This window comes from Alosa pseudoharengus, unplaced genomic scaffold (assembly GCF_046254945.1).
Source record: "Alosa pseudoharengus isolate Yale_2024_CS ecotype anadromous, Long Island Sound unplaced genomic scaffold, YU_APseudo_1.1 YU_APseudo_1.1_scf_5, whole genome shotgun sequence".
Classification (NCBI taxonomy): Eukaryota; Metazoa; Chordata; class Actinopteri; order Clupeiformes; family Clupeidae; genus Alosa; species Alosa pseudoharengus.
The window spans coordinates 16,313,245-16,341,082 of record NW_027468837.1 but is presented as its reverse complement, the minus strand read 5'-3'; the positions used below and the strand labels follow the sequence as shown (position 1 = coordinate 16,341,082).

Below are 27,838 nucleotides of genomic sequence, written 5' to 3'. Positions count from 1 at the left end.
TCATGCCCTTCTTTTTTGACATGGAAGATCATAGCATACATACCACACATACAAGACCTCATAAACAGGCCTACGTATAAATTAAAGGATCATAGGATCCAGGGGACTGAGACAGGAAATGTGAAACCAAAATGTGACAATAATATTTTAACTTTACCATTTTGCTGGGTGATAGGGTCAGGTGGGGCTTGAAAATTCCCCACATCCAAAGTGGGGAATAACGGGAAAAGTTTGAAAATCACTGGTCTAATTTAACTGGATAGGTGCAATGCATGTGTGCCAGCGCCACCTAAAGGCTAAGCATGGAAGTGTAGAAGGGTTCAGTCGTGGCCTACTGGTTAGGGCTTCGGGCTTGGAACCAAAGGGTTGCCGGTTCGACCCCCGACCAGTAGGTACGGCTGAAGTGCCCTTGAGCAAGGCACCTAACCCCTCACTGCTCTCCGAGCACTGCTGTAAAAAGGCAGCTCACTGCTCCGGGTTAGTGTGTGCATCACCTCACTGTGTGTTCACTGTGTGCTCTGTGTGTTCACTAATTCACGGATGGGATAAATGCAGAGACCAAATTCCTTGTGTACGCAAGTATACTTGACCTAGAATCCTGATTTACATTCTGCTACAGTATGTCTGGTTTTGGATGGTGGATCGAGTACCTGGATATACTGAACTGTGTGTGTGTGTGTGTGTGTGTGTGTGTGTGTGTGTGTGTGTGTGTGTGTGTATAGGAGGGGGTGACTGCTCTTGTCTGTCACACTGAAAAGCTCAAAACTTTTGAATTGTTTGGCCTCCCATACAAAAATGCACTGTAAACCAATGCATTCAATTCAATAAAATCTAAAAATATTAGACTATTAGTTTTCAACTCGCAACAAAGAAGACTAACAGATGGCACAGACTCATTAGATTGGCACAGATGCATTAGATTCAGACAGCAAAGAAATGGACTGTCACTCAACGCACATCCTCTATAACATACCCAGCTGTCAATGGGAAACAGCATGAGTGGTGTGTGTGTGTGTGTGTGTGTGTCAGAGACCTCACTCACAGCAGAACTAAGTCAGAGCAATTCCAGTAGAAATAACAAGCTGAGCTGACGGGAGAATGGATACAGTCATCACTGCATGTCCATCTGCTAGCAAAGTGTCCTTTGGGAAAACTGACTAAGGGGCCGTGCACACAACGCCGGTTTTTGTGAAACCGGTGAGGTTTTGTTAACGGTTGCCTAGATGCGTGCAAGGAGCAGTGAGAGCAGCAGTTCACGCAGACACAGAACGTTAATTTTAATAAAGTATCGATTTTAAAAACATTGGAAATCGTATTGTTTTTTGCGTGAAGGCATCGTGATACCTTTTTAGTATCAATACACCGTGCAACACTAGTAAGGAGACGGCAAAAGTCAGAAACTTGTTACAGGACAACTGTATGAAGCTTCTGGGGACAATGGCTGTTATTTTTCTCAGTATGTATGCATGGTGTTATGAAAACAACAAAAGTGTTGAGTGCAAGGCTTCACATTAAATAAAGGTAATTCACCTCTGACCTGGTCAATTAGCCTGGGTGAAAGGGGCATAGTGAAGGCTGCAGTTGGTCTTGCAATGGCTGACTAGGCAAAAGCCCAAGAGCAATTTCCTGCAATGACAACGGCCGCCTGCTATTGATCCCCATCCAGCAATTTATTCAATCTATGTCAGGTTGAACAGAGAATCTAAGGTTGTGTGCCTGAGAGGGTGTGTTTGTGTCTGTCTGTGTGTGTGTGTGAGATGGAGAGAGAGAGAGAGAGTGTGTGTGTGTGTGTGTGTGTGTGTGTGTGTGTGTGTGTGTGTGTGTGTGTGTGTGTGTGTGTGTGTCTGTCTGTGTGTGTCTGCGAGATGGAGAGAGTGTGTGTGTGTGTGAGTGTGTGTGTGTGTGAGATGGAGAGAGAGAGAGTGTGTGTGTGTGTGTGTGTGTGTGTGAGTGTGTGTGTGTGAGAGAGAGAGAGAGAGAGAGAGAGAATATGAGCTTATAAAAGCTTTTTGTATTATTATGATGCCACAACATTTGCTCTCTAAAGGTGAGGGAGAGATTGCAGACTTTGGGGGGGGGGGGGGGGATGGGTTGCAGGGCGAGGCTGTGCACTCTCGAGATACAATCAATAAATGAAATCAGCCACATGGTTGACCTTGCAGGAGATCCAAAAGTAGTAGTCAAAAGTAGGAAACTATTGCCATTGTCCAAATGCAGCCATTGATTCTCTTACCTACCCAGATGAGGGCCCTGTTGTGTTAGATGCATGTTTATGTTAGAGCATGATCCACTCTTTGTAGCTTGATTGCAACTGTTGTTGCCATTAGTTTAGCTAAATTCAATTTCCTTATTTCTATCTTATTGGAGTTAAAGTCTTTTTGATTGTGCCTATAAATGGACTCTCTTTTTCCCAATGAAGGACTTGAAAAAGTGTGTTTGAAACAACTACCTGCATTACGCAGCTTTAAAAAAACAGAAAACAAAAAATTGGAGGGCAACAGTCACAGTACACAAAGTGTAGATCTCTAGGAAGATCGCTGCACATTACTGTTTTATAATGATGCAACATTTATTTGATGGTAAATATGGACTTCACTGCTTATCTATTTATTCACTGACTTTCACTGGCCACACGGTCATCTGGATACATTATCCATCACACCCGGACAATCTGTTTAAACTGGCACACAACTGGCATTGCCAGACTCATAGAAAAACAATCCCTATTCCCCAGTTGTAAATCATAAGCATGACATCTTATTTCAAATGTAAAATGATGTCCCGACAAATTACATGCCCTATATTGTTTTATTCTATGATATGTTTAGCAGTACACACATTTGAAAATATACACAGCATGAGAAAACGTAGTCATTAGTTTGTTTCACTCTGTAGGTTTTGTTATGGCCAAAAATCCTTCACATGATGACGTATTCTACTCGCTGTTTTCTTTCAGCTTCTTTGATAAAGTACTGGTACTTTACTTTTTAAGTGTATGCAGTGAAAGTTTCTCCAGTCCCTACCTTGAGCTGCCTCCTGTTCCACGGGCCTTGCTTGTGTGGTGTCGTCCCAACCGAGGTCCCCTGTACCGGGCAGCGTCGGTGAGGATCCAGCCTCTTCAGCAGCAGCAGCAGCAGCGTGGAGCTCCTCTCCTACTGAGAGCCCTGCAGCACTGGGGCCCGACTGAGCCGAGTCGCTGGAACATTCCCCAAAAATAGACGGCGTGTTATTACCGCTCCTGGGGGAGTTTCTCAGGCCATTAAAAGACCCTTGTGACACACACACACACACACACACACACACACACACACACACACACACACACACACATAGACAGAGAGAGGGAAAAAGAAGAAGAAGAGAAGGAGGAGGAAAGGAGGAAAGGAGGAAAGGAGGAAAGGAGGAAGGGTCTGCTGACTTCCACTATCAAGCTCTCCTCCCACCCTCCCATGTTGTTTTCACTAGCATGCAGCTACTCCCCGACTCAGTAAATGAGCACAGAAATATGCAGGACTTGTACAGGGCCAACCGTGCCTCTATTGCATGTTTCTTTCTTCCTTATTTCCTCCTCTGGCTTTTTTGTGTGGGCTTCATGAGGTCTGTTGTCTGATGAGAGCACCACTGCGCCCTCAACCACAGACTACAACTACTCTCCCACACCCTGCTAAATTTACAAACTGGTGCCTTTTGAAGCATGCTGACGACAAGCTTACCAAGTCCACTCATAAAACCACAAGCAAGGAAAGGAGTGACACATAGAGCTGTTAGTCAGCCCCCACCACCACTTCCAGCCTCTCACTCCGCCAGGATCATCCGTCTTTGCAGTCTGGTTTTGGGGCTGCGTTCACGTCAGGCTGCATCTGGATATTCATGGCCTATAGGCCGCTGATGAGGTACATTTTGCTTCTACTTTATTCATATGCCAAAACATTACATACTCAGACTGACTGCACTTCAACACAACTTTCTGTCTGTTTGTCTTCATTAATGGGAATCTTACTTGATAAGAACTCTGGAGAGCTAGTTCCAGCTGGAGGCATTTGAGATCATCAGTGTGGCATAACTGCCTCGACACACTATGACTGATAGCAGTTATCTCTGTGAATAATTATGACCGGAGAGAGCACTTCCCAAGAGAGATGCCCAGCTGATTAGCAGAGAGCCAGAAGTCTTTAGACATGAATATGTCTAACAACCCAGAACCACTGGTTACAAAGACTGATTTCTTTCTTAGCTTAGATTTAACTTGAACTAGACCTGATATGTTGCAGAGCGGAGACAATGAATTTTAAAAAGCACCTCAGACATCGCAATATGGAGCCATGTGGATCCACAGGAGCTTTCTTTTTTTTTTAAATAATCCCGCTGGTTTAGTCAATCCCCAGAGTGCTCAGCAGCCCGAGGGAGACAAGCAGGTGGTGTTGATCCAGAATGCAAATAAGACTGCTGGAAGTACAGCACACCTGACTGCTGCTAAACACAACCAACTGTGTGTGTGTGTGTGTGTGTGTGTGTGTGTGTGTGTGATGAACCCCCCCCACCCCACACACACACACCTTAGATCAATACAGCCTCCACCCCCTCCACAAACTCACTTGCGCGCACACACACACACACACACACACACACACACACACACACACACACACACAAACACACACCCTCAGGATTAGGCGGACAAGCAGGGATGCCTTTGTTTACCTGTGTCTCCCGCCGGTGCGGCGGGTGTGCAACATTATGCCGACACGCTGTGGGAAGGTATTCCCAGATCCGTTTGTGATTGTCCCTCTCCTCATCCCTGTGCCCTCTGTTTCCTGCACACTGACACACACCTACACACTCACGATGCACGCGCACACACACTCTCACACACACACACACACACACACACACACACACACACACACACACACACACACACACACACACACACACACACACACAGACTGCGCTACGGCTGCGTCACTGTCTGCTGCACCTGCCTCCCTGATCCCTCCTCAAAGCCTCTCTCCGTTTATTTATTTGCTCTTCACCAGTCTCCAGTGACAACCAGCCTCTCTACTGATGCCGATGAACGGTCAGAGCTGGATGAAGGGGATGCGCCAACTTCCTGGAGTGGGTGGGGCCAAATGCCCGTTTTGATTTCTGGTTAACCCTCGCACTGCTCTACCATGTGGACAGGGAGGCTTTTTTGTGTGAACTTCCTGTTAAACTGTCTGCCGACAAATGGGACAAATGCAAAATATATTGTGACTGGAAATGACCTGACTGACACCTAACTGTCACCAGACGGTGTGAATAATGCTGATGGTCTCAATAATAATCTGGAGGCTGGCTACTATATTTGGAAGTGCTCCAGTAGTCTTCCCTTACTGCCTATCCTCTATGTGTCAACAGTCACTCCCTGCCTGCAGAGATAATACAAATCCTAAAACAAACATGAGAGCGACACTGACCCGTCCTTTCCACCAAACTCATACTACCTGAGCAAAAACGTGGCAGGATGCTTTGCGCCCTCCACAGACTATTCTCACTTCCGAAGGTCCTCAGAAATAGCCTGTCTGCTGACTCGTACATATAATTAGTGGAAAAGCCTATTGATAGCTGTGTTCTACTGTACTCTACCCGCACAATATCGACAGGCACCGAGTGGAAATGTGAAGTCAGCAGAAATGGGTATGAAATGACAGATGGGGTAAGGAGGGGTGATGGGAGAGAGAGAGAGAATGAGAAAATGAGAGATAGATTGAAAGAGGGGAGAGGGAAGAGGAGAGGAAAGAGAGGTGGAGGAGGCACCACTGGGTCTCCTCTCGTCTGGCTTATGTGGCTTGCTACAGGAAAGCCCACAGGAACACGAACACGGGAGGAGCAGCAGGCTCTCCGAGGGGCACACGTTTCCCATCACACCTCCCCACAGAACTAGGTCACTGTTTCACCCGGACAGAACTACAGTTCCCAGGTGCCCTTTCACATGATAGCCATGTGCATGCATGTAAGTCTCTGTACTGTATGTGTGTGTGTGTCTGCCTGTCTCTCTGTTTAGCTCAAAACTAAGGTTTACCTTTTCACACAGATTTTGTGCAGGTGGCAACACAGCTGGCTCAATTATTGCCACAAATGTAAAGCATGTCAATAGTGAGGACATCTGTTCAGGTACAGCTCAGCACAGTTGTCTTGTTGAGATTCCTCAGATTGTTATTTTGTTTGAATGAAACTTGGCATCAGTCGCTTAGCCTCAAATAAATAGCTCTGATCTCTTCCTTCACACACAGAGCAGAGGATCAAGGTGCTGGCAGTATGATACAAATCCATAATCTCCATCATGTCAGGGGGTTGTGTGATGGGAAGGTGTAGCAATCAGGTAAGAGAGGAGAGGCAGTGCACACAGAAAGATTTTCTTTGAAATGCAAATCCAGGAATTAGCCTCTGAAACCCGAGAAATGTCATTTTCAAAGCTAAAGCCAAGTAGTCAGGAAGATTTGTGGGGAAATATCTGGCATATCTTACCGTGTTTGTCTCTCTGCGGCAGGCGCATCTGTGGAGAGAGTTGGATTATAATTAGCCTTACATGGAAAAACACACATGGGCCGGTGTTGTGTGCCTTCTGGTTTCTCCACCTACTGGTTTCCCTGCGCGTGCATGCGCTGCAGCAGTTGTCAGACATTCACAAACAAGTTGTTTTTAGGTAGCCTAGAAATCTAGACGCACCCTAGCGGCGGCAAATTAATTTGCTCAGCCTGTACGTCTAGTAGCAAACCATAGGAATTTCTATTGGCTGACGCCGTGGACGTCATCCAATCACAGCGCTCTATTTTGTTAGAGAGTCTTAAGGCGGGCTTAACAGGATGACCACAGTCCTACGACGGTGAACAACAAGGAAGGTGGCTATGGCGAGCGAAGAGCGGTTGTTTGAATCGGCGTTGGCGTCAACTTTGGAGGAGTTGGACTTGTGCTTTTCTTTGAAAGTTGAGCAACACAATGCACTTAAGTCATTCCTTTCGAAGAAGGATGTATTTGCCGTTTTGCCGACCGGATACGGATATGGTCGTAGCGCTGGCCTATTTCATGCCTAGGCAGTTTGAAAGACAATTCTCTGCCCGCCCCTTGGATTAAGCGAGGTGAATGGGTCGATTCCAGACTATACATTTCAATGATATAGGATGGCCCGCCAGGCTAGTTTTTAGGTGGTTTGAAGTCGCTTTTCATATATACAAAGAAATGAAATGCCCGCACTCTGCTAAAACTCCCATATATTTAATAAGTGTTGCAACGTTTCGACCCGACAAGGTCTTCCTCAGGCAAATGTCATTTTGCAGTGGCTCAGGTGTATAAGTAGAGCATATACCTGCTCAGCTGATCATTCATCAGCTGAGCCCATTCACACTAATTGTCAAGGCCTAAGTGTCACCTTATCCATCACACATGTGTCACCACATAAGACAATAGTAATGCAGTTACATACAGTTTACCCACAAAAAATAAAGAAAATAGAAAAATACCAACACCTTGGCTCATAAAGTAATAAGATTACATTATTACATTGTTACATTATCCCACAATGTAATCTTATTACTTTATGAGCCAAGGTGTTGGTATTTTTCTATTTTCTTTATACCGGTGGGGATGTGCACACCTCCACTACTACTCATTGCTTTTCATATATACGCCATGAGTGCTCGGCTACATTACAGCCACTCGGACAAAAGACATGTAAAAAAATATATGTAAAAAAATATATGTTTTGAAAACTAGCATTAAACTGGATTCGATCCCACAAAAGCAACACATGCATGACTCTCTCCAGCCTAATTCCCTACTCCTTGAGCCAACTAATACCTGGCTGCTACGCGATACAATTAACTATTGTAGGCTACCATCAATTAATAACGCAGCACCCAGGTAACATGTTGTCCAGGCTATCTGAAACAAGTGGTGGCCCTTCATCTAAAACTACTGGTTACCTTAGGCTGCTACTGCCGTCAGTGCACTGTGCACAGTATGCTACTCTTTGTGGTTGATCAAATAAAAATAAAAGATGTATTTGGTGATGACATTATCGTAGGTCTAGTAGACCTAAATTCGTAGAAATTAAATGGTACGACAGAAGAAACGATCTACATTTTAGAGCACCAGACCGCGATGTCTTCAAGGGTTGAATGAAGGGAGTTTGCAAAAATTAGCGTATTTTTCAAGTTAATAAACATTCTTAATTTTCAAATGTCTTTGTCAGGGAACATTTGACTTTTCAAACCCATAGGCCTGGTAGTAGCTCAGACAAGATAAAAGCAATAGGCTACCATTCGTGTCACCTAATGCAAGACAAAATGTTGCGTGGTTAATTAATATAGGTGATTTGATGTAGCCTCGTGAGACCATCCTGATCTCGCGAGCTTCAGGGTTTCACTCGCAGATCAGTCTGGATACTTTCCGTTAAAGAAAATTTGGAGCAGTTCACCAAACGAACGTCCAATCAGCGTTGGCTTTGAGGCGAGTTGAGGTGTGACACAACGAACAACATGACGGCATCCACAGAGATGAGCATAGCTATCGCGCAAGTTTTATTCAAATTAGAAAGTATTCCTGGGTAAACTGTGAAGCTATGAGTCTCAGCCATGCAGCTGGGAGGAATGAACAACACAGACATCCTCCATGGCTGATTCCAGTTCATAATGGAGGAATATACTGTAGCGTCGGTGGATGTTCATGTCTAACGTTGAATGAGTGTCTCCCAGAATGCAGTGCGAGTGAATGCTAGAATGTGTAATGTCGGTTATAATAGTTGTAGTTACGTTTACCATGTTGTGTATTTGTTAGCGTGTTAGTCTCTTTAGTTGTACCTCATGTGTTTATCCTCGTGTTGATGTGTGTGGTAAACCCTTATTGTGTGTAGCATGTGCGGCTGAGACTACCCCTGTGTTGCCCTATGTAGTTGTCTGTGTTTGTATGAGTCTTCCTGCTCCAATAAATGGCCGTCCTGGCCAAAGGTGAATCTTGTCTGAGGGTGAGATCGCTACATTGGTGTCAGAAGTGGGATGGGCCCCTCCCGGGGTGCGAAGATCTACGCCAGATCAAGATGGAGAAAAAGGCCGAAGACCAGACCAGCAAGATGGCGGCGGACCTCAGCAGATGTTCCAATGGTCCTTTTAAGGACTAGCCAGCTCGCTGAGGATGGAGAACCTTCCGGCCCGGCGCAGGACCAGCCCTGCACAGCCGACGAGAGCTGCCAGTGCTGGAGGAAGCGGCCCCGGCTGATGTCGTGGAAGTGTCTGCGGCTGGCAAGAAGTTCCCGGCTCGACGCCGATGTCGATGCTGCCGTCATCCGAGGATCTCATCCATAGAGAGCGCGAACTCTCTGACGACCTTGGAACACGGCCACAGCGGCCGGGTTTACACCGCCAGCTACGGAAGAACTTCCAGAGCGTCAGCTGCCGGTCGAGAGTGTGATGGAGTCATAGCTGCTAGTTCGGGAGCTTGCGGTGCTCCAGCTAGTGACCAAGAGGGTAACGTCGACCTGTAGAGCCTTGGGAGCTATCGTTTTGTGGACTGTTTGAAGTGCGCACGTTCCGGTTGACGCAAGTCTGCGCAATGTTTTTCATGTTTTGTGTGTGAGTTCCTGTGTGTCCCGAGCCTGCTGGGAGGGTCGGGGTCTCATTTCCCGCCACAGTGGAGCATCGTTGTGCTCGAGAGACAGCCGACAAAAGTTCTACAAGAGGGCAGCGCGAGGAGGGACCTCGACGTGGACTGCTGACCGCCTGGAGATCGGCATGCTGTGGACAGGTGGCAACGGCCACGAGCTGTCACAGTAGCCAGAAGGGGCTACCGAACGTCCAGGGGTTCCAGCGTATCCGGGGGTTCAGCTTGCAGTGGGACTGTTTGCTGCTGTTTGAGGTAGCGCAGCTGCACGGCGGGAAACCGAGGGCCCAAGCAACACCACGACCCACGTCTGGCCGGTTCTGGTGCTTGTTCGGGGGAGAACTGACGTGACAGAGGCAGCCGAGAGCCCTTCCAGTCGGGAGGGGTTATCGTGCAGCCGGAGGCTTTCCGGTCACTTGGACTAAGCACTGGGACTGACACCGACGCAGCCGCGAGCGGTGAGCTGAGCTGTCATTGCCGGGGATGACAATGGCTCGGGAGGGGGTTGTGTAGCGTCGGTGGATGTTCATGTCTAACGTTGAATGAGTGTCTCCCAGAATGCAGTGCGAGTGAATGCTAGAATGTGTAATGTCGGTTATAATAGTTGTAGTTACGTTTACCATGTTGTGTATTTGTTAGCGTGTTAGTCTCTTTAGTTGTACCTCATGTGTTTATCCTCGTGTTGATGTGTGTGGTAAACCCTTATTGTGTGTAGCATGTGCGGCTGAGACTACCCCTGTGTTGCCCTATGTAGTTGTCTGTGTTCGTATGAGTCTTCCTGCTCCAATAAATGGCCGTCCTGGCCAAAGGTGAATCTTGTCTGAGGGTGAGATCGCTACAATACTATCTTCAGAAGTGTAGGGCCTACCGTGAAAACTTGATGGGAATTGTCTTGATTAGGTTCACAAATGGTAAGTTAAAACATCTTAACGTTTGTCACGTTACCTAACTTAATTGTATGTTAAACGGCATTAGAAGAATACTTTGTTCATCTAATTGGTTGATTTGGCCCATCGATAACCAACAAAGGCGGTGATAGACAGATGGTTTATCCAATCAGCTAACCAGTATGTCCGCCCCTTCCCAAAAGTTCTTCAATGAAAAGTTCCCAGATGGATATGCGGAGCAAATCCATCTGGCGGAGTCAGGTTAGATTTGATAACGGTTTTCAGAGAATTGGAGTGGTTTAAAGAGATAATGCGCTGAATAGATCGTTCTGGTTCGTAGGTGTGCTATCCATTTTAATGCTATAAAGTGTGCAAATTGATAGCCTTTATTTTACATGTATTTTGTACGAGTGGTTGTAGTGTAATGATCATGGGATAGATATGAAATGCGACTTCAAATCCGTCTGAAACAACTTGTTTGTGAATGTTTGACAACTGCTGCAGCTGTGGTGAGCAACGTGAGCACGCGCAAGGAAACCAGTAGGTGGGGAAAAACCAGAAGGCACACAACACAGGCTTTTGCACTATAGCCTTATCTGCTTTGATGCCCACTGTGGAAAAAAAACAATAACAACAAAGCAACAAAAACAATGAATGCAACCCCGCGTGTTGTTCAGAACAATCCAAACACCCGCACAATCAAAGGGTAATCCAGAACCACCACACGGTTGATGCAGCCAGCGTTTGAAGAGCTGTGAAAATGAGAGGCGGAGGCTTGCTTTGAATTGTACAACCCCAGCGACCGGAGAAGGTGCCTTTTTTCAAGATATTCTGCGGGGCTGAATAATAGCATGCCGCTGTGTAAACACAAAAAGCTCCCTGAGTCAAGGGGATCATCGTGGGGGCCCCAGCCGTTTACGCACGCCGCTGTTACATAACAGCACTATACCACCCCCACCAGCGCACACAGCAACCGGGCCTTCCGAGGACGCATTATTATTGAGCCCGGGAGCGGCGCTTTGCACCCAGTGCTGTGCGGAATGATTACTCCTCATGGGCCCTGTTTACAAAGCCTCTTAATCGTCCCGCTAATCACCTCTCACCAGCAAAAGCAGCACTGAGGGATTAGGGGCTGCTCTGTCTACTGTAGTGCTGTAATGCAGGTGGGCCGGGGACTAACTGAAACAAGAGCGCTAACTGCTACTGTACATGCTGATTAGCTCGCGCAGGTCCTCAAGGAGGAAGAAACACGCGCTTTTGTTGCAGTCTTAAGTAGTTACATCTCAAGGAGATGGCTGTCGAGGGACAGTCAGAGTTTTTTTTCTTTCACCGGAGCAGTGATTATCAATTGTGTGAGCCCTGTCCAGAGGCTGCAGAGGCAACCGTGGTAAAGTTGGTTTTATATTGGACGTTGGATATTCGACACATTCGAAAAATCTATTTAGCACTGACTACGAGGGTCGAGTTTCTGTCAAACCAACTTTAATGTGTTTAAACAAGGCCTGCCTATATTACACAAAGCTTCTTTTGTCCAAAAACCCATGTTTTGATTTTATGAATTTTTTACGCTGATAAAAGATTTCAATCTATTATGCGGCTTCACCTTTTGACTTACCCATACTAAAACACATCTCCTGAACTCGGCTTACTGCCCTTTCTGGTACACAAAGCTTCTTTTTCCCTAAAACCTACTCTTTGATTTTATACAATTTTTAATGTTAAATGTTTCAAATCTATTATGCGGCTTGCCCTTTTGACCTACCCATGTCAAAACACATCTGGTGAACTCGGATTACTGCTCTATATAGTACACAAAGCTTCTTTTTCCCAAAAATCCATTCTTTGATTTTATAAATATTTTTTAATGTAAAAAAATGCTTTAAATGCTTTAAATCTATTATGCGAATCGACCTTTTGACCTACCCATGTCAAAACACATCTGTTGCACTCAGCTAACTGCCCTACATAATACACAAAGCTTCTTTTTTCCAAAAACTCACTCTTTGATTTTATATTAATTTTTTACTATTCAAAAATGCTATAAATCTATTATGCGAATTGACCTTTTGACCAACCCATGTCAAAACACATCTGCTGCACTCAGTTAACTGCCCTACATAGTACACAAAGCTTCTTTTTTTCAAAAACTTACTCTTTGATTTTATATAAATTTTTTATTATTTAAAAATGCTATAAATCTATTATGCGGCTTCCCCTTTCGACCTACCCATGTCAAAACACATCTGCTGCACTCAGCTAACTGCCCTACATAGTACACAAAGCTTTTTTTTTTCAAAAACGCACTCTTTGATTTTATATAAATTTTTTACTATTCAAAAATGCTATAAATCTATTATGTGCCTTCCCCTTTCGACTTACCCATATCAAAACACATCTGCTGCACTCGGCTAACTGCCCTACATAGTACACAAAGCTTCTTTTTTTCAAAAACGCACTCTTTGATTTTATATTAATTTTTTACTATTCAAAAATGCTATAAATCTATTATGCGACCTGACCTTTTGACCTACCCATGTCAAAACACATCTGCTGCACTCAGCTAACTGCCCTACATAGTACACAAAGCTTATTTTTTTCCAAAGCCCACTCTTTGATTTTATAGATGTTTTATTATCAAAAAATGCTATAAATCTATATTATACATTTATTGAAAATTTAAAAAAATCCAGTTGATTTACACAGCCAAATGGAACTTTGGATGGAAAACAAAATATAGTTAACTTAATAAATATAAATGATGTATGTCTACCTACAAAGAGGTAGCTTGTTTTTTTGCATTTTTGAATAGTAAAAAATTTATATAAAATCAAAGAGTGAGTTTTTGGAAAAAAGAAGCTTTGTGTACTATGTAGGGCAGTTAGCTGAGTGCAGCAGATGTGTTTTGACATGGGTAGGTCAAAAGGTAAAGGCACATAATAGATTTATAGCATTTAAAGCATTTTTTTTACATTAAAAAATATTTATAAAATCAAAGAATGGATTTTTGGGAAAAAGAAGCTTTGTGTACTATATAGAGCAGTAATCTGAGTTCACCAGATGTGTTTTGACATGGGTAGGTCAAAAGGTGAAGGCACATAATAGATTTATAGCATTTTTGAATAGTAAAAAAATAATATAAAATCAAAGAGTGCGTTTTTGAAAAAAAGAAGCTTTGTGTACTATGTAGGGCAGTTAGCTGAGTGCAACAGATGTGTTTTGACATGGGTAGGTCAAAAGGTGAAGGCACATAATAGATTTATAGCATTTTTGAATAGTAAAAAAATAATATAAAATCAAAGAGTGCATTTTTGGAAAAAAGAAGCTTTGTGTACTATGTAGGGCAGTTAGCCGAGTGCAGCAGATGTGTTTTGACATGGGTAGGTCAAAAGGTCAAGCCGCATAATAGATTTATAGCATTTTTGAATAATAAAAAATTAATATAAAATCAAAGAGTAAGTTTTTGGACAAAATAAGCTTTGTGTATTATGTAGGGCAGTTAGCTGAGTGCAGCAGATGTGTTTTGACATGGGTAGGTCAAAAGGTGAAGGCACATAATAGATTTATAGCATTTTTGAATAGTAAAAAAATAATATAAAATCAAAGAGTGCATTTTTGGAAAAAAGAAGCTTTGTGTACTATGTAGGGCAGTTAGCCAAGTGCAGCAGATGTGTTTTGACATGGGTAGGTCAAAAGGTCAAGCCGCATAATAGATTTATAGCATTTTTGAATAATAAAAAATTAATATAAAATCAAAGAGTAAGTTTTTGGACAAAATAAGCTTTGAGTATTATGTAGGGCAGTTAGCTGAGTGCAGCAGATGTGTTTTTACATGGGTAGGTCAAAAGGTCGATTCGCATAATAGATTTATAGCATTTTTATAAAGTAAAAAAATTATATAAAATCAAAGAGTGCATTTTTGGAAAAAAGAAGCTTTGTGTACTATGTAGGGCAGTTAGCCGAGTGCAGCAGATGTGTTTTGACATGGGTAGGTCAAAAGGTCAAGCCGCATAATAGATTTATAGCATTTTTGAATAATAAAAAATTAATATAAAATCAAAGAGTAAGTTTTTGGACAAAATAAGCTTTGTGTATTATGTAGGGCAGTTAGCTGAGTGCAGCAGATGTGTTTTGACATGGGTAGGTCAAAAGGTGAAGGCACATAATAGATTTATAGCATTTTTGAATAGTAAAAAAATAATATAAAATCAAAGAGTGCATTTTTGGAAAAAAGAAGCTTTGTGTACTATGTAGGGCAGTTAGCCGAGTGCAGCAGATGTGTTTTGACATGGGTAGGTCAAAAGGTCAAGCCGCATAATAGATTTATAGCATTTTTGAATAATAAAAAATTAATATAAAATCAAAGAGTAAGTTTTTGGACAAAATAAGCTTTGTGTATTATGTAGGGCAGTTAGCTGAGTGCAGCAGATGTGTTTTTACATGGGTAGGTCAAAAGGTCGATTCGCATAATAGATTTATAGCATTTTTATAAAGTAAAAAATTAATATAAAATCAAAGAGTGAGTTTTTGGAAAAAATAAGCTTTGTGTACTATGAAGGCCAGTTAGCTGATTGCAACAGATGTGTTTTGACATGTGTAGGTCAAAAGGTCAAGCCGCATAATAGATTTATAGCATTTTTGAATAGTAAAAAATTAATATAAAATCAAAGAGTGAGTTTTTGGAAAAAAGAAGCTTTGTGTATTATGTAGGGCAGTTAGCTGAGTGCAACAGATGTGTTTTGACATGGTTAGGTCAAAAGGTCAAGCCGCATAATAGATTTAAAGCATTTAAAGCATTTTTTTTACATTAAAAAATATTTATAAAATCAAAGAATGGATTTTTGGGAAAAAGAAGCTTTGTGTACTATATAGAGCAGTAATCCGAGTTCACCAGATGTGTTTTGACATGGGTAGGTCAAAAGGGCAAGCCGCATAATAGATTTGAAACATTTAACATTAAAAATTTTATAAAATCAAAGAGTAAGTTTTAGGGAAAAAGAAGCTTTGTGTACTAGAAAGGGCAGTAAGCCGAGTTCAGGAGATGTGTTTTAGTATGGGTAAGTCAAAAGGTGAAGCCGCATAATAGATTGAAATCTTTTATCAGCGTAAAAAATTCATAAAATCAAAACATGGGTTTTTGGACAAAAGAAGCTTTGTGTAATATAGGCAGGCCTTGTTTAAACACATTCAAGTTGTTTTGACACAAACTCGACCCTCGTAGTCAGTGCTAAATAGATTTTTCGAATGTGTCGAATATCCAACGTCCAATATAAAACCAACTTTACCACGGTGCAGAGGCACCGCTTAATGTGTGTAGTGTGTGTAATCAGTTTAATGAGTGAACTGAATCCGACTCAAACACTGGACATCTGACAGTGATAGACATTGTTAATGGCTACATACTGAACATATTTGCATTTATTGTGGTTCATTAACCAGATGCCTTTATCCCAAGTGGCGTAGCCTATAACATACGTGAGGTGACATGCTACATCATTGCGTTGTTTGTCTTGGGGATAACACGTGACTTCTGCTGCTAGAGGCTTGCTCTACAAGTTGAGCAGCAGAGCATGTTGATGTGGTGGATATGTGGAATAAAATAGCACGTGGCACACAGAGCTGTGCGGAGGGATAGAGGTAAACATGTACATCTTACCTGTATGAGGAGGCGTGCAGGTTTCACCCTGGATATTGGTGCTCTCCTGAGTCACAGAGGCTGCGGTAGATATTTCCTGGGTCGTCTTCACTGCTGAGCATTTCTCAGTCTCTTTGTCAGAATGTGGGAGGTGAGTTTCCTCCACCGCTGCAGCACCAGGTGTGCCGTCCTTGGTGGCGCCCACGTCCGCCTTCATTGTGCCAGCTGGTGCTTCACCACCTGGAGACGATATTACAGAGCTCCCCTGCTCTTCGCCATCGCTGTCCTCAAACTCAAACTTCTCGCCTTGTTCTTCCTCCTCGTCCTCCTCAGCTGACCTGGACTGCTGCTGTGAGGCTGAGGTGGACATGTGCTCTGAAATGTTAACAATATTACATTATGTGTTTTAAGTATTATCGTGGATTACAAATGATCAAGTGCCAACTGTTGTGCATATGGGTAGCATATTAAGATGAAATCCTATTGCAAAATGATCTCTTCTATAAGTAAACAAAGACTGTTTACTGGTATATTGTGACAACAATGCTTAAGACCACCTGCTGTTGCAACCGCCTCAGTTTTAAAGTGTATAATGCATACACATAGGAGTGCAGAAAATAATTGCAATTCAATTTAACCAAGCTGAGTCCCTATTCAAGAAGCTATTGTTGTTTTGGGTAGCATATCTTAGACAGCCTCTACAGCATGTGTGCTAATCTTCAACTAGAGGAATGATTAAAATCTGAGCGAAGCGAAAAAATGTACCAAAGGCTCAGGATGCCAACAACAGTGTGTAGAATGAAAACAGTCACTGTTTATGTTTGTATGCATTGTTGTATGCAATAACTTTTGTAAAACTGCCCAATGTTTCCTTTTATGGAAAATTGAACATTCCACTGCTGTACAAAAACATTTTTTCTGCATAGGTTGTATAATACTGTGCTGTGTCTGTGAGAGTGCAATATTGTTTAATTATCTTTTTAAAGCTATACCAATAGCTGACAAAAAAAAAACTCGACGTCCTAACCAGAACTTCAGCAGAAAAAAACAAACACAACCCTGGAATGTCACTGTTCGGTGTTTAGAAAGAAACCTTGAACTATTAAAACTGTACTGTAGGGTACAACACCATCCATGTGCTGCTCAGCAACACAAATGTCTCTTTGTTCACACTTCACTGGTTTGGTTCATAACTTCTTATCTAAAGAGGAAGATGGCATGTCCAGTCGGTTTCTGAGTGAAGCAAAAAAGCAAAAGAACTAATTTCCCTCGTGGGGATATATGAGAGACTCTTTCTATTTTCTAATTCCTCTTGTGTCTGAGAGAAGATCGAGGTATCTAACAGAGAGGAGATTAAGCTGATGGTACAAGTGGGCATATGGCTGACGAAGGAGCTCTTAACATAATTAAACTGCCTAAAAGGTTTTACACACAGATTAATTCCACCCATTGAAGTATTTTTACCATTTTGGTATGTAGCACTTATCTCCAGGAAGCTGCTAAAGTGGTTGAGTGAAATGTGCCCCAGTAGCGGACGTACTAGCGTGACCAAGCACATAGTCTTGTTATCTTTGTGGGAGCTCTCCTGTTTGGATGACTGCATGGCTGAGTCATGTGTTTTCAGACCTGTGGGATTTGTTACTTCTAGTCTGACAGTTAGCGCTCCTGATACGTAGCACTTCTGAGAGGCCCACAAGAGTTTACAAGAGAGGGGAGATGGAGTTCCTTGATGTGCTTCACTAGCCAGGAAACATTTTTACATTGAATTAGTCATTGAGCAACACTGATTTCAAATCTCAGATCAAACACTAACTGACCTAAAGGTCTTTTCCCCATCTATGTGACTACTTCATTAAAGAGACACATAAGAAATAAAGAGAGCTCCTCGCTAACTGGTAGACCACAATGATCCTACCCTTTAACATGCACAACAAGTCCTCCATCTAGTGCCCTTTCTCACTCGCACTGCACACTCACACTGCACACAGAGGGAAACGCTCCAGTCAGATTCACTTTCACCTCTCTGGCAGCCCTTTTACCAGTCTTTTACGAGCGCCTCCCTCCCCAGCATATGCTTTGCATTTCGATGAACTCCACACTGCTTCCTCCTCCGCGGCCCAACATTCCTGGCTGCCACAGGGGCCTTTCCTCGGCGTCCCCCGAGAATGACATCACAAGACGTGAAGAGAGGACTGGGGCCTCAAGCTGAGCAAACGCCCCGATTCACAAACATTTTTTTTAACATAACCTCAAACCGTCTATCAGCCAAACGTCCAGTATCACTCGGCAGTTAATTCTGTGCCAAACCGGCTGTCTCCTGATACTATCAGTAGGAAATGACCTCATTTTGTTTTTCGATGGGAAAATTATGAGCATGACGTCTGCACATCCATGTCAGTCTGAAGATTAATGTACATGACGGAGCAGTGCAGCAAGTCCTACTGGATGGACTCCAGTTCATTGTGGCCCTAGGGAACCTACAGTACTGCATGGCTCTCTTGGGGTCCTGTTAGAGACCACTAAACACAGAGACATTGGCACTGAGGCAGGTTTTTAAGCTTACAGATATAATTAAACAGCATGAGTGACCACCGGCATTGTCTCCACATCTGCTGTGTTTAAAAGGGGACTTATTCAACCCCCCTCCAAAGAGGCACTATGCAGACATTCCTGGGCTGTTCCATGGAAATGCAGGCCAAGGAAAATCTCATTTGGGCGTAAAGATGAATCTAGATGGTGACACAGCCAGTGTGATTCTCAGCATGGGGGTCTCAGTAACTCAGGAACATAGTGACTTGGTGACAAGGGACTTACATCATAGTCAGAAAGGGCCTGTGACTTTTGCTGTTACAGTTAACGGTGAGATTCTTTGCAACTTCTTTGATTAGGCTGTCCATCTTCATGTTGACAAACTGGGTTTCTACTAAGTACAGCAGTCCCGGACTGGGACGTGAGGTCCATAAGGAAAAGTATTCAGTAATACTTCTAAGCATGCATGTGGAAAGTGTCAGATATGCTTTGGTTTTAACTATAGTCAGCTAGACGGTATCATCGTAGCTTGTGTTCATGTGGTATCTCAGCCCATGGAGCTGGTTGCTGGAAGGGCACCACAAACACAGTTTCTCCAGCAGGCCCACTCAGTCCTTGGATGCACAAAGAGGCTTTTGTGGGAGACCCCTCGGCACAAACTCTCGAAGCATTGTTCCAGCATTTTGCCACTGAAAAAGTTCATTACCTCACAGGTCAAGGGGTCAGCTCCATGAAATATGTTAAAGGTTTGGCCGTATGCAGACAGAACAGAGGATTTGTGTTATCGCTATCTTGATGGAAGGCTACATCACTGAGGGTTTAGACGATATGAGTTTGAAGCCATCCAGCTTTTTACAGTGGATAGGCTTGGTCATTCAGAAGGCACTTTCATCAAAGCAAAATTATGTCACTTTGCATGGCTTTGATTCAACTTTTCTCCAGGAATTGGAGACAAGACATAGAAGTTGCTTGACTCATTGTCTTCGCAGTGATCTTAACAGAAACTTTAGAAATTGTTACAACTGGCTCAAAACTGTAAGAAACAGCAGAGAACAACATGGTATGAAACAAAAATAAGTTAGCAAGTTTATTTTCACATTAAAAAATATTGCCGTTCAAAATCATCTGCTCTCCCAGGACTGCATCCAGTCAACCAGTCAAAACATTTATTCGTAGTTCAGATATCATCTTTTAGTAACAAAATATGAAGGCCTTTTGAGACACAGCTTTGCCGTTCATGATGCTTGACAGTGATGTGGCTTTACAGCTAAGCAGAGCAGAGAGAGGAGGAATGCAACCTTCAGTTCTAATCCAAACATTCCACTCATCAGTAGCACAACCAAACATTGTCCAAACCGCTGTTCACATGTTTTTGACTAACGCACTTCAAACAAGGTTGAGTTTGATGGGGGGGAATTTACCTTGAAATCCCACCTACGGCAAGGGCAGTCAGGAGAAGACCCACAGGGAGGAACAATAAGCTGAAGCAAAGCACAGTTTAAGGCATGTCTCTATGTCTCTGTAGGGTCAAACATATAGAGTTACATAATAACATTGGTGCAGGTGAATGTCGTGAACATGGCCCGTCCAGGGAGACGCATTACCTGTGAAACTACAAAGGCTGTTGCGCATTTACATGGTTGATAATGATTTGATATTGATCGATCAGGTGGATAACAGCTGTTTAGTCGGGTGTGTGTGTGTGTGTGTGTGTGTGTGTGTGTGTGTGTGTGTGTGTGTGTGTGTGTGTGTGTGTGTGTGTGTTTAATCAAAGCTCCAAGAATAAGTCGGTGCTTGTAATCAAAGACAGAGTCATTGAGATATCGGATCTACACTGTGAATGGATTCTACAGGAGACAATTTAAAAGTAAATTCTGCCCTGGTTCTGAAAGGAACAACTGTAGGATAATGTCTTTGAGCCATTTAGCCCGGTGAGACAGCAGATAAAGTGATTATGGTCATCACATAAACAAGGACCTGTAATACACATTAAGCAGATCAGAGCAAAAGCATTTCTGGAACGTGTCCTAAATAAGACTGACAATAGTGTGTAATGGTTTGTTAAGACCATGTTATCCATTTCAATCATGTACGTAAGCAGTTACTTGGAGACAAACATGCCAACCTATGAGACAAGTGCTTTGTTCAGATCTCACAGACCTTGTGCTGAGTGATGTGTCCATAGACACAGAGAGCCGTATCAGTAGTGCTTCTACAAAAGTGTGTGGTGATGTGGTCAGTGGTGTGGTCAGCGCTGGGACCCCGCGGGAGTCTCTCCGCCACCGTACACATGCATAATGCACGGGCCGGCCACGAACCAGACGCAGCGTCCACATCAATGGACAATAGCCACTCGGCCACAGCTGCTGCTGGCGTGTGTGTGTAAACAGACATGGAATTTTCTCAGCGGTGGAACGGTGGGCAAGGAGCCGCGCTCTTCACCACCCACTCGGGGAGGGATTCCTCTCAGGAGTGTGTGGGTGGGTAGAGGCCTAATCCACCATAAGGCCTGGGTGATAAACACAGCATTACAGTGAAGGGGAGTTGGTGGGATGGGATAGTTTGGGATTGAGAGTGCTGTTGTCATGTGCTTGATCAAAGCAAGCTCCTGTGCAGCGGGGACAGAGAGAGAGAGAGAGAGAAAGATTGAGAGAGAGAGAGAGAGAGAGAGAGAGAGAGAGAGGTGAGATCAGTGCAGGCGTTCCCACCGTGAGTGTGTAAGAGACTCAGTAAGCCATTTATGGAGATACAGCCCTGTGTGAACTGCACACACAGACAGATCATGTCATCTCCTTCTACCAAAGCAAACAAAAGCAGAGAAAAACACTGGTCTTCTCATCACCGTTACATTTCTTGGTAATATCGTCCCCTTGTTTCTAACGCACTGTAATATAAGACACCAAAACAAATCACAGTATTTCAGGATGAAATCTCCTTGCACACAGTAACATAGCAGCAATGTTAGCAGAGGTGCGATCAAATTCGCAAACATAGGCGAACATTTCCGGTTTTTGTTTGTCTTGAGTTTTTGGCGAACATTTGCAAACAGTCTGAGGAGGTAGTTCTCCGCGAACATACAGTGGACATGGCCTTGACGAAGGTAACAATGCAATTACCGTTATAATGGAATGTTAACACCAAATCGTTCAAATGTAACAGTTTAGAAAAAAACATGTTCACCACAAACGTTTGCCAATGTTTGCCGAATTTGAATGAACAGCAGTTTGTGTGACAGTATTATGAGATGGAGAAGAGTGTTAGACTTCTCAAAGGGCCTAGCTGAACCTGTACAAACAATACAAACACACACTTTTAAAAGGAACCAAATACTCTAAACCTTCTGGCTGGATGCTGGATGCTGTAGAATACACATCGCAGAGAGCAGTAGGGCTATTTACATCCTCATATATTTCCCAGATGGTTAAAGCACAACAACAACAAACAAAAAGGAACAAAAAAACACTTACATACTTGTTACCTTACATGGGATTCAGCCCTCTTTGTCTCATCATCTAAGCCCCCCTAGAGCCACTGTTGATACCCAGTGCATCAGGGCCAGCTGCTCAGATGTGCTGCTCAGACATGCATGGATGCATAATTCAAACACATGTGGGATGATGCCCCTGCACCAGCACAAGGTCACTGCTCTCCCCCACAGCTGGTGCAGGGAAGGCGCTGAAAGATGACCCCTGTGTCAGTAGCGTTTGCTGATGCCCACACATCTCCGCCACCACTCGAGCAGCCACTACCCTGAACCAAGCGGTCACTGACAATGTGCTGCTATATGCACAGGTGGAACAGAAAGGTAACAATGGCTAACAATGTTTAAACACATGTTGTATTGTACTTGTGGTTGCCTTCACAACAAAGAATGCAGTGGCAGGCATGCATTTATTTCCCAGACTGGCCATGCAACATCTTTGTTGTTTTAATTACATGGTGTCTTAGTGAAGCCTGGGATACCTATTTGGTCAGTGCTTCCTTGTTCTGCTTGCAAAACAACAAGACCACAAGGCCTCACACTGCTCTACAGACGATTTACAGACTACCTCGCTCTTTGAAAGCTCACAGGGTCCTCAAGATGAGTCTCAAATCACCATAGACAACTATTATTTTCCTATTCCTATACAACACAGATTCTATTTTCACCATACAGTGTATGGGAGACAAACACATACACTAAAGCAGACCACAGATGGCATAGAGCAGGTGAGGCCCCTGGGAATGTATCTGAGGTAACAATAGTGAGGGGCAAGTGATGACAGCAAGTGTGGGCCATGTTCCCACAGACAACAGTCAGCTCAGCAGAACTCTCCTGTGATCATATATCTCTTCAGGTGAAAGCATTACTAAGACACTCTAAAGGTTATCCATATTTCACATGCATAAAACATACCACATCTGGGACCATAAAATAAAATGTGTCAGGTAGGTGTGCTCGCTACATGTCTGCCAAATTGATGAGTTTAGGAAGAGTGTGCAAACAGGGAGTTGTATGTCGTTCTACGGGGGCACACACAAACCCACACACCTTTCAAAACAAGCACTGGCGTGAGAGGCACGACCAGGATCCAGTGTCGGGTCCTGTGGGACGCCTCCACCCACGCCACTCCCGGCTCCCTGCTGTCTCCCTGGAGAGCCCGGGAGGCCACAGCTGGGCATTGGTTGGCCGCCTGCGCTGGGGAGAGGGGGGACCCTGGACAGGGTGCGTTTGTCCCCGAGCTCCCCCTCAAACATGCACAGACTATTAATGACACTTTTAAGGCAAAGGAGAGAAAGAGAGAGAACCAACAGAAAGGAAAGGGCACTGAAACTTCCAAGGGAAAAACAGGAAGAAAAAAGAAACGTTGTTCCCATGGAATTCTGGGACGGAAAAATCGGTGAAAAGGGAAGGGATAAGTGAAGGGAACCCCGTCCAAGAGCCAGATTAGAGGGTGGGGGGCGGGATGATAAGCTTGCCTTCCTGCATGCCAATACACTGGGGGCCTGTGAGACCGAGCCGAGGAGATGGACGCCCCATCCTGTACAGCTCTCCTCCTCCTGAGGGTGACTGTGCTGGTCCAGCGCAGCTAAAAGACCATGCTGCTCAGTGAGGTCATGAAATGACTGTATGCCATGAAGTGCTTCACTGCCATGCACTGAACAAACAGTTCATAAACAACCAAGACTTCATATAGATATATACATGAGCTGGTTCTTGGAAAGCACTCCAATTCAGGAGAGTAGGCCTGGTCCAGAGTGCAACCCATCCCTTGGACCACGAGGCTTCCTCCATCCCAGTTTTCCGTCGCTTTAAGAGGAATAGTGCTGACAGTGGGGCCTGGGAGGTCAGTGCCTGTTTAATTGTCCAGACCAAACACTCGTTGAGACTAAGCCTCTGGGCTTTGTGCGTCTCCCCTCTTCCCTTCCCTCTCCTCTCCTCTCCTCTCCCCTCGGCGTAGCATGGGCTGGCAGACAGCAGGGCAGAGCACACAAAACAGGGTAGCCCACTCTCCCACCCCCCATCCAACGTCCTTTCTCACTGCCCCCTCGTCTTTGTTGCAAGGAGGCCATGCAGACAGCCTGTGTGTGCGAGTGTGTCAGATGGACAATGGGGGAGAAAGGCAGAGGGGGAAAGAGAGATAGAGAAATATATATGTCCACAGTGGACAGGATGACTACGTACATGGGCAACAGACTCACCTCCTTGTGTGCTGCAGTGCTTCCCAAACCAGCTGGTCTCAAGCGCGCAGAGCCTCCCTGGACAGGCTTAAATCCCAAACCCTCCTCCCGGGGCTACTTCACGCTATGAGGCTGACCAGCGTCCTCCCGTTCTGCCTCATCCTCCTCGTCCTCTTCAGGGGCACCTTCTCTGCAGCTAGGCAGCCAATGGACGGGTCACCCAGGCTTGGACGGACGGAAATATCCTGAACTGTTTACTTTCCCACACAGCCCCACACACTCAGCCACTCACAGAGAAGTTCCTTCGTCTGTGCAGGGCACTGGCCGTTTCCACCCTGCTCCTCTCCTGCTCTCTCTCTCTTTCTCCCCCACACACACACACACACACACACACACACACACACTCCCCTTTTGCTGACAGAGGCCCCTGTCTCCCTCCCCTCTGTTCTCCCTCTCTCCCTTCTTTAGTTCGGCCCCTCCCCTCTTTCTCTGCGTCCTCATCCTCCTCCCCCTCCCCCTCCTCTCCCCCCTGCTGTTAACCGGGACACGGCCCACACAGGGCAGGGCCAAACGGCTCTCCCGGGCTGCAGCCAATCAAACGAGTGACGGCTCGCCGCTCAATCGCAGTATAGGGGCTGCAGACTGGAGGGCGGAACCAACAGCGCTGAAAGGAGAGATGGAGGGAAGGGAAAACGAGTGGGACAGAGAGAGCGAGAGAGAGAGGGAGAGAAAGAAAGAAAGGACAAAGTAGAGGGAGAGTGTTTGGCAGGGCTTGAGAGATTACGACATCTCAAAGCCTCCCTCCAGGCGCAGAAATAGAACTATGCAGGGGAGAAACAAGCCATTTGCAACAGATCCTACTGAAACTGTTGTAACTCCATTTAGTGGGCAAGAAGTCAGAGAGAGCTTAGGGAGGGTTTTCTTATCACTAATAGCTCCCAGTGGATCTCATAAATTATCTTAGCCCAGGCAAGAATGCTACATCATTAGTAACTGGACATCCAGCTTTTTCATTGTCTTCATGCATTGTATCCTACAGTATTCAAACTCATTGTTAAAATGCTTAAAAGCTATAATTTGTCCAATAATGCTAGTGTTTTGTGGCAAAGCTTTTGCTATGAAATATATCTTCACAGATGTTGTGTTATGGGCAATGGCATATCATGATTTCCCTTTGAAACTTTTTCAATCATGGTCCTGTTTTTGATAGTGGGTGTGCTCTGAGCTTATGGTGTAGTTTTGAATTTAGCCTCTAGATAGTGCCAATGGTTTGAGGTCCCACAATGTACACTAGTCCACAAGTGTTTTTGAGTTCATGACATGAGCGCTCATAAAATGATGTCTTCAACAAATGAAAAGTATATCTTGGAACTAAATGGATTGCAATTAGGTTGAAATTATCAGTTAATTCAAAAGTCAAAATTAAGTTAAAATTAAATATAAAAAATATGCTGCAGGTTAGTGAATTAATGGATTATGAGTCATTAAGTTATTCATTAATTCAAATGAGCCAACATAAAATCTGAATTAACTACTGTTAATTAATATTAGCTGAAAGTAACCACTTTCTGAAAGTTTGTTCCTACTCCACCATGAATATAATATGGTTTTTCAATCAACACATCCATATGGTTTCTCATTTCTTACTGAGAGAATTTATTAAAACACATTAAACAAATACACTGAGTACAAAGGAAAAGATGACTCATTTTTTATGTCCTTTTCACGTCTTGTTCACAACAAATGTTCGCATCAGAGCGAAATACTGCGTACCATTACACACTACCCTTCTCATCTTAATAAATACACATCCATCTTGTCAAAGTCAACCAAGAACATGTCCACATGCTGTGCGTTTATCGCAACAAACGGTGCCGCAGCCAAGGTCTCCTGATAGCTTTTAAAGCCAAGTGTTAATGAGTGAAGAGTGTAAATACATTGAATAGTATTAGACTGAAGCCTCTTCTTTTTGCTATATATTTCCTACATTCATACTGGCTTCAGTTTGATTGCATTTCGTTTAGAGCTATAGTCAGTCGTTTTCGGCACTCTGATTAACTAAGAACACAACAGAACTATATTGGACGGAACAGAAAAAAAATTAATATATAATGTCTGGTTACAAAAGTTGGGTCAAATTTGAACTTCCTTTTTCCAGCAAAATACTGTAGATTGACAAAAATGTAGGTCTTTATATATATTGGTTTCTAATCTCTGGTCCACTGTAGATTTATGGCATACTAAACATGTTTATGTCTGTGGGCCTGTTTATGTCTGTCACATGACATGCCAGAGTTGCACGCAAATGATCGATGGTCTTCTGACATCAATGAGTACAGCCTGGGAAACATTATCTTATGAGCCTATGTTTGATGAGTGACGCACCCAAGAATATACAGCAGGATGGTGTGCACTTGTCAAAGCTAATCAAAACTACTGCAGTATGGCCTAACTTAGGCCTACAATCAAAGGGTTGAGCTTGGGACATCAAGTGGGCTGAAAAGTACATACACCTGAAGTGAAGACTGCTCTTCAGAAAGAGGGTTTCAAGAGGGGTGGCAAACGTGTGAATTAATGATGTCTACTGCACTGACGTACTACTTCAAAGAACCTACTTTAGTCTGGCCCTCATTTACATTTTGACTCCCACGACATCTTGAGACAGTATCTCTCCCCAGATAAAGTGCTTCATTCAGTCATTTTACAAACACAGGTTTGGCCCAAGGAGGACACGCAAGGCAGAAAATCTCAAGGTCATCAGGTCACCTGTTCAACAGTCCGATCTCCGGCCGACATTTAAGAGAGACACTTAGTGCCTTTTTTATATCAAAACACACAGATTTAGTCAGACATGATGCACCCTTGTTCCATTCATTGCACTGTTCCAGACCCGCCCCCCCGCCCTCCATAAAGACTACACCATTTTAGACTTACATTTCCACAGTAAAGCGCTGTACTAATACAACAACGACAATAATAATAATAATAATAATAATAATAATCATACTATAAGGAGAATCATAACTTTTAAAAAAAAGGACACAAGTAATGCCTCTGGTCTTTGGAGAAAATCAAAACACCTCATAAGGAGGCCACTGATAAAAACATTGAAAAGACATTCATTAAAAGACAAAAAATCGCAATAAAACGTTTTTTCCAAGGTAGTTATCACTTCAGACAATCACAGATAGACAGTGTGAGTGCTGTTTCTGTAGCAAATTTGTCATGCTGTCTTTAAAATATGAATTTTACTATATGTTGCTCCCCCACCAAGAATAAAAGACACCCTGAAACAAACAGAGCTCACAACTCTGAGTAACTGTTCAGTAGCACAGCTTTTGATTTTTTTTCCGCTGTTTTGTTTTCGGTTCGCTTCACAGACACAAAAATGTTAAACTTTGTATTGAATACACATCGCACCTTCATGAAGAAATATGGAGCAAAAGTCAGAGGCCGAAAGTTGACATAGTAATGCAAGCACTTCTGATTTTTTCCC

At 43.7% G+C, this 27,838-nt stretch overlaps 1 protein-coding gene across 2 annotated transcripts in view; it reads right to left on the bottom strand.

Moving 5' to 3' along the window:
- Nucleotides 1–24,656, bottom strand: part of arhgef10la (Rho guanine nucleotide exchange factor (GEF) 10-like a) — a 147,223-nt gene extending 122,567 nt beyond the window's left edge. For both annotated transcript variants that reach the window (XM_076267300.1, XM_076267299.1), the window contains exons 1-4: nucleotides 24,364–24,656; nucleotides 16,174–16,527; nucleotides 6,508–6,535; nucleotides 3,024–3,196 (exon numbers count right to left, since the gene is read on the bottom strand). In XM_076267300.1, coding sequence (XP_076123415.1) covers nucleotides 3,024–3,196; nucleotides 6,508–6,535; nucleotides 16,174–16,522 — 550 coding nt within the window. In that variant the 5' untranslated portion in view covers nucleotides 16,523–16,527; nucleotides 24,364–24,656. The remainder of the gene's footprint in view (nucleotides 1–3,023; nucleotides 3,197–6,507; nucleotides 6,536–16,173; nucleotides 16,528–24,363) is intronic.
- Nucleotides 24,657–27,838: the final 3,182 nt, after the last annotated feature.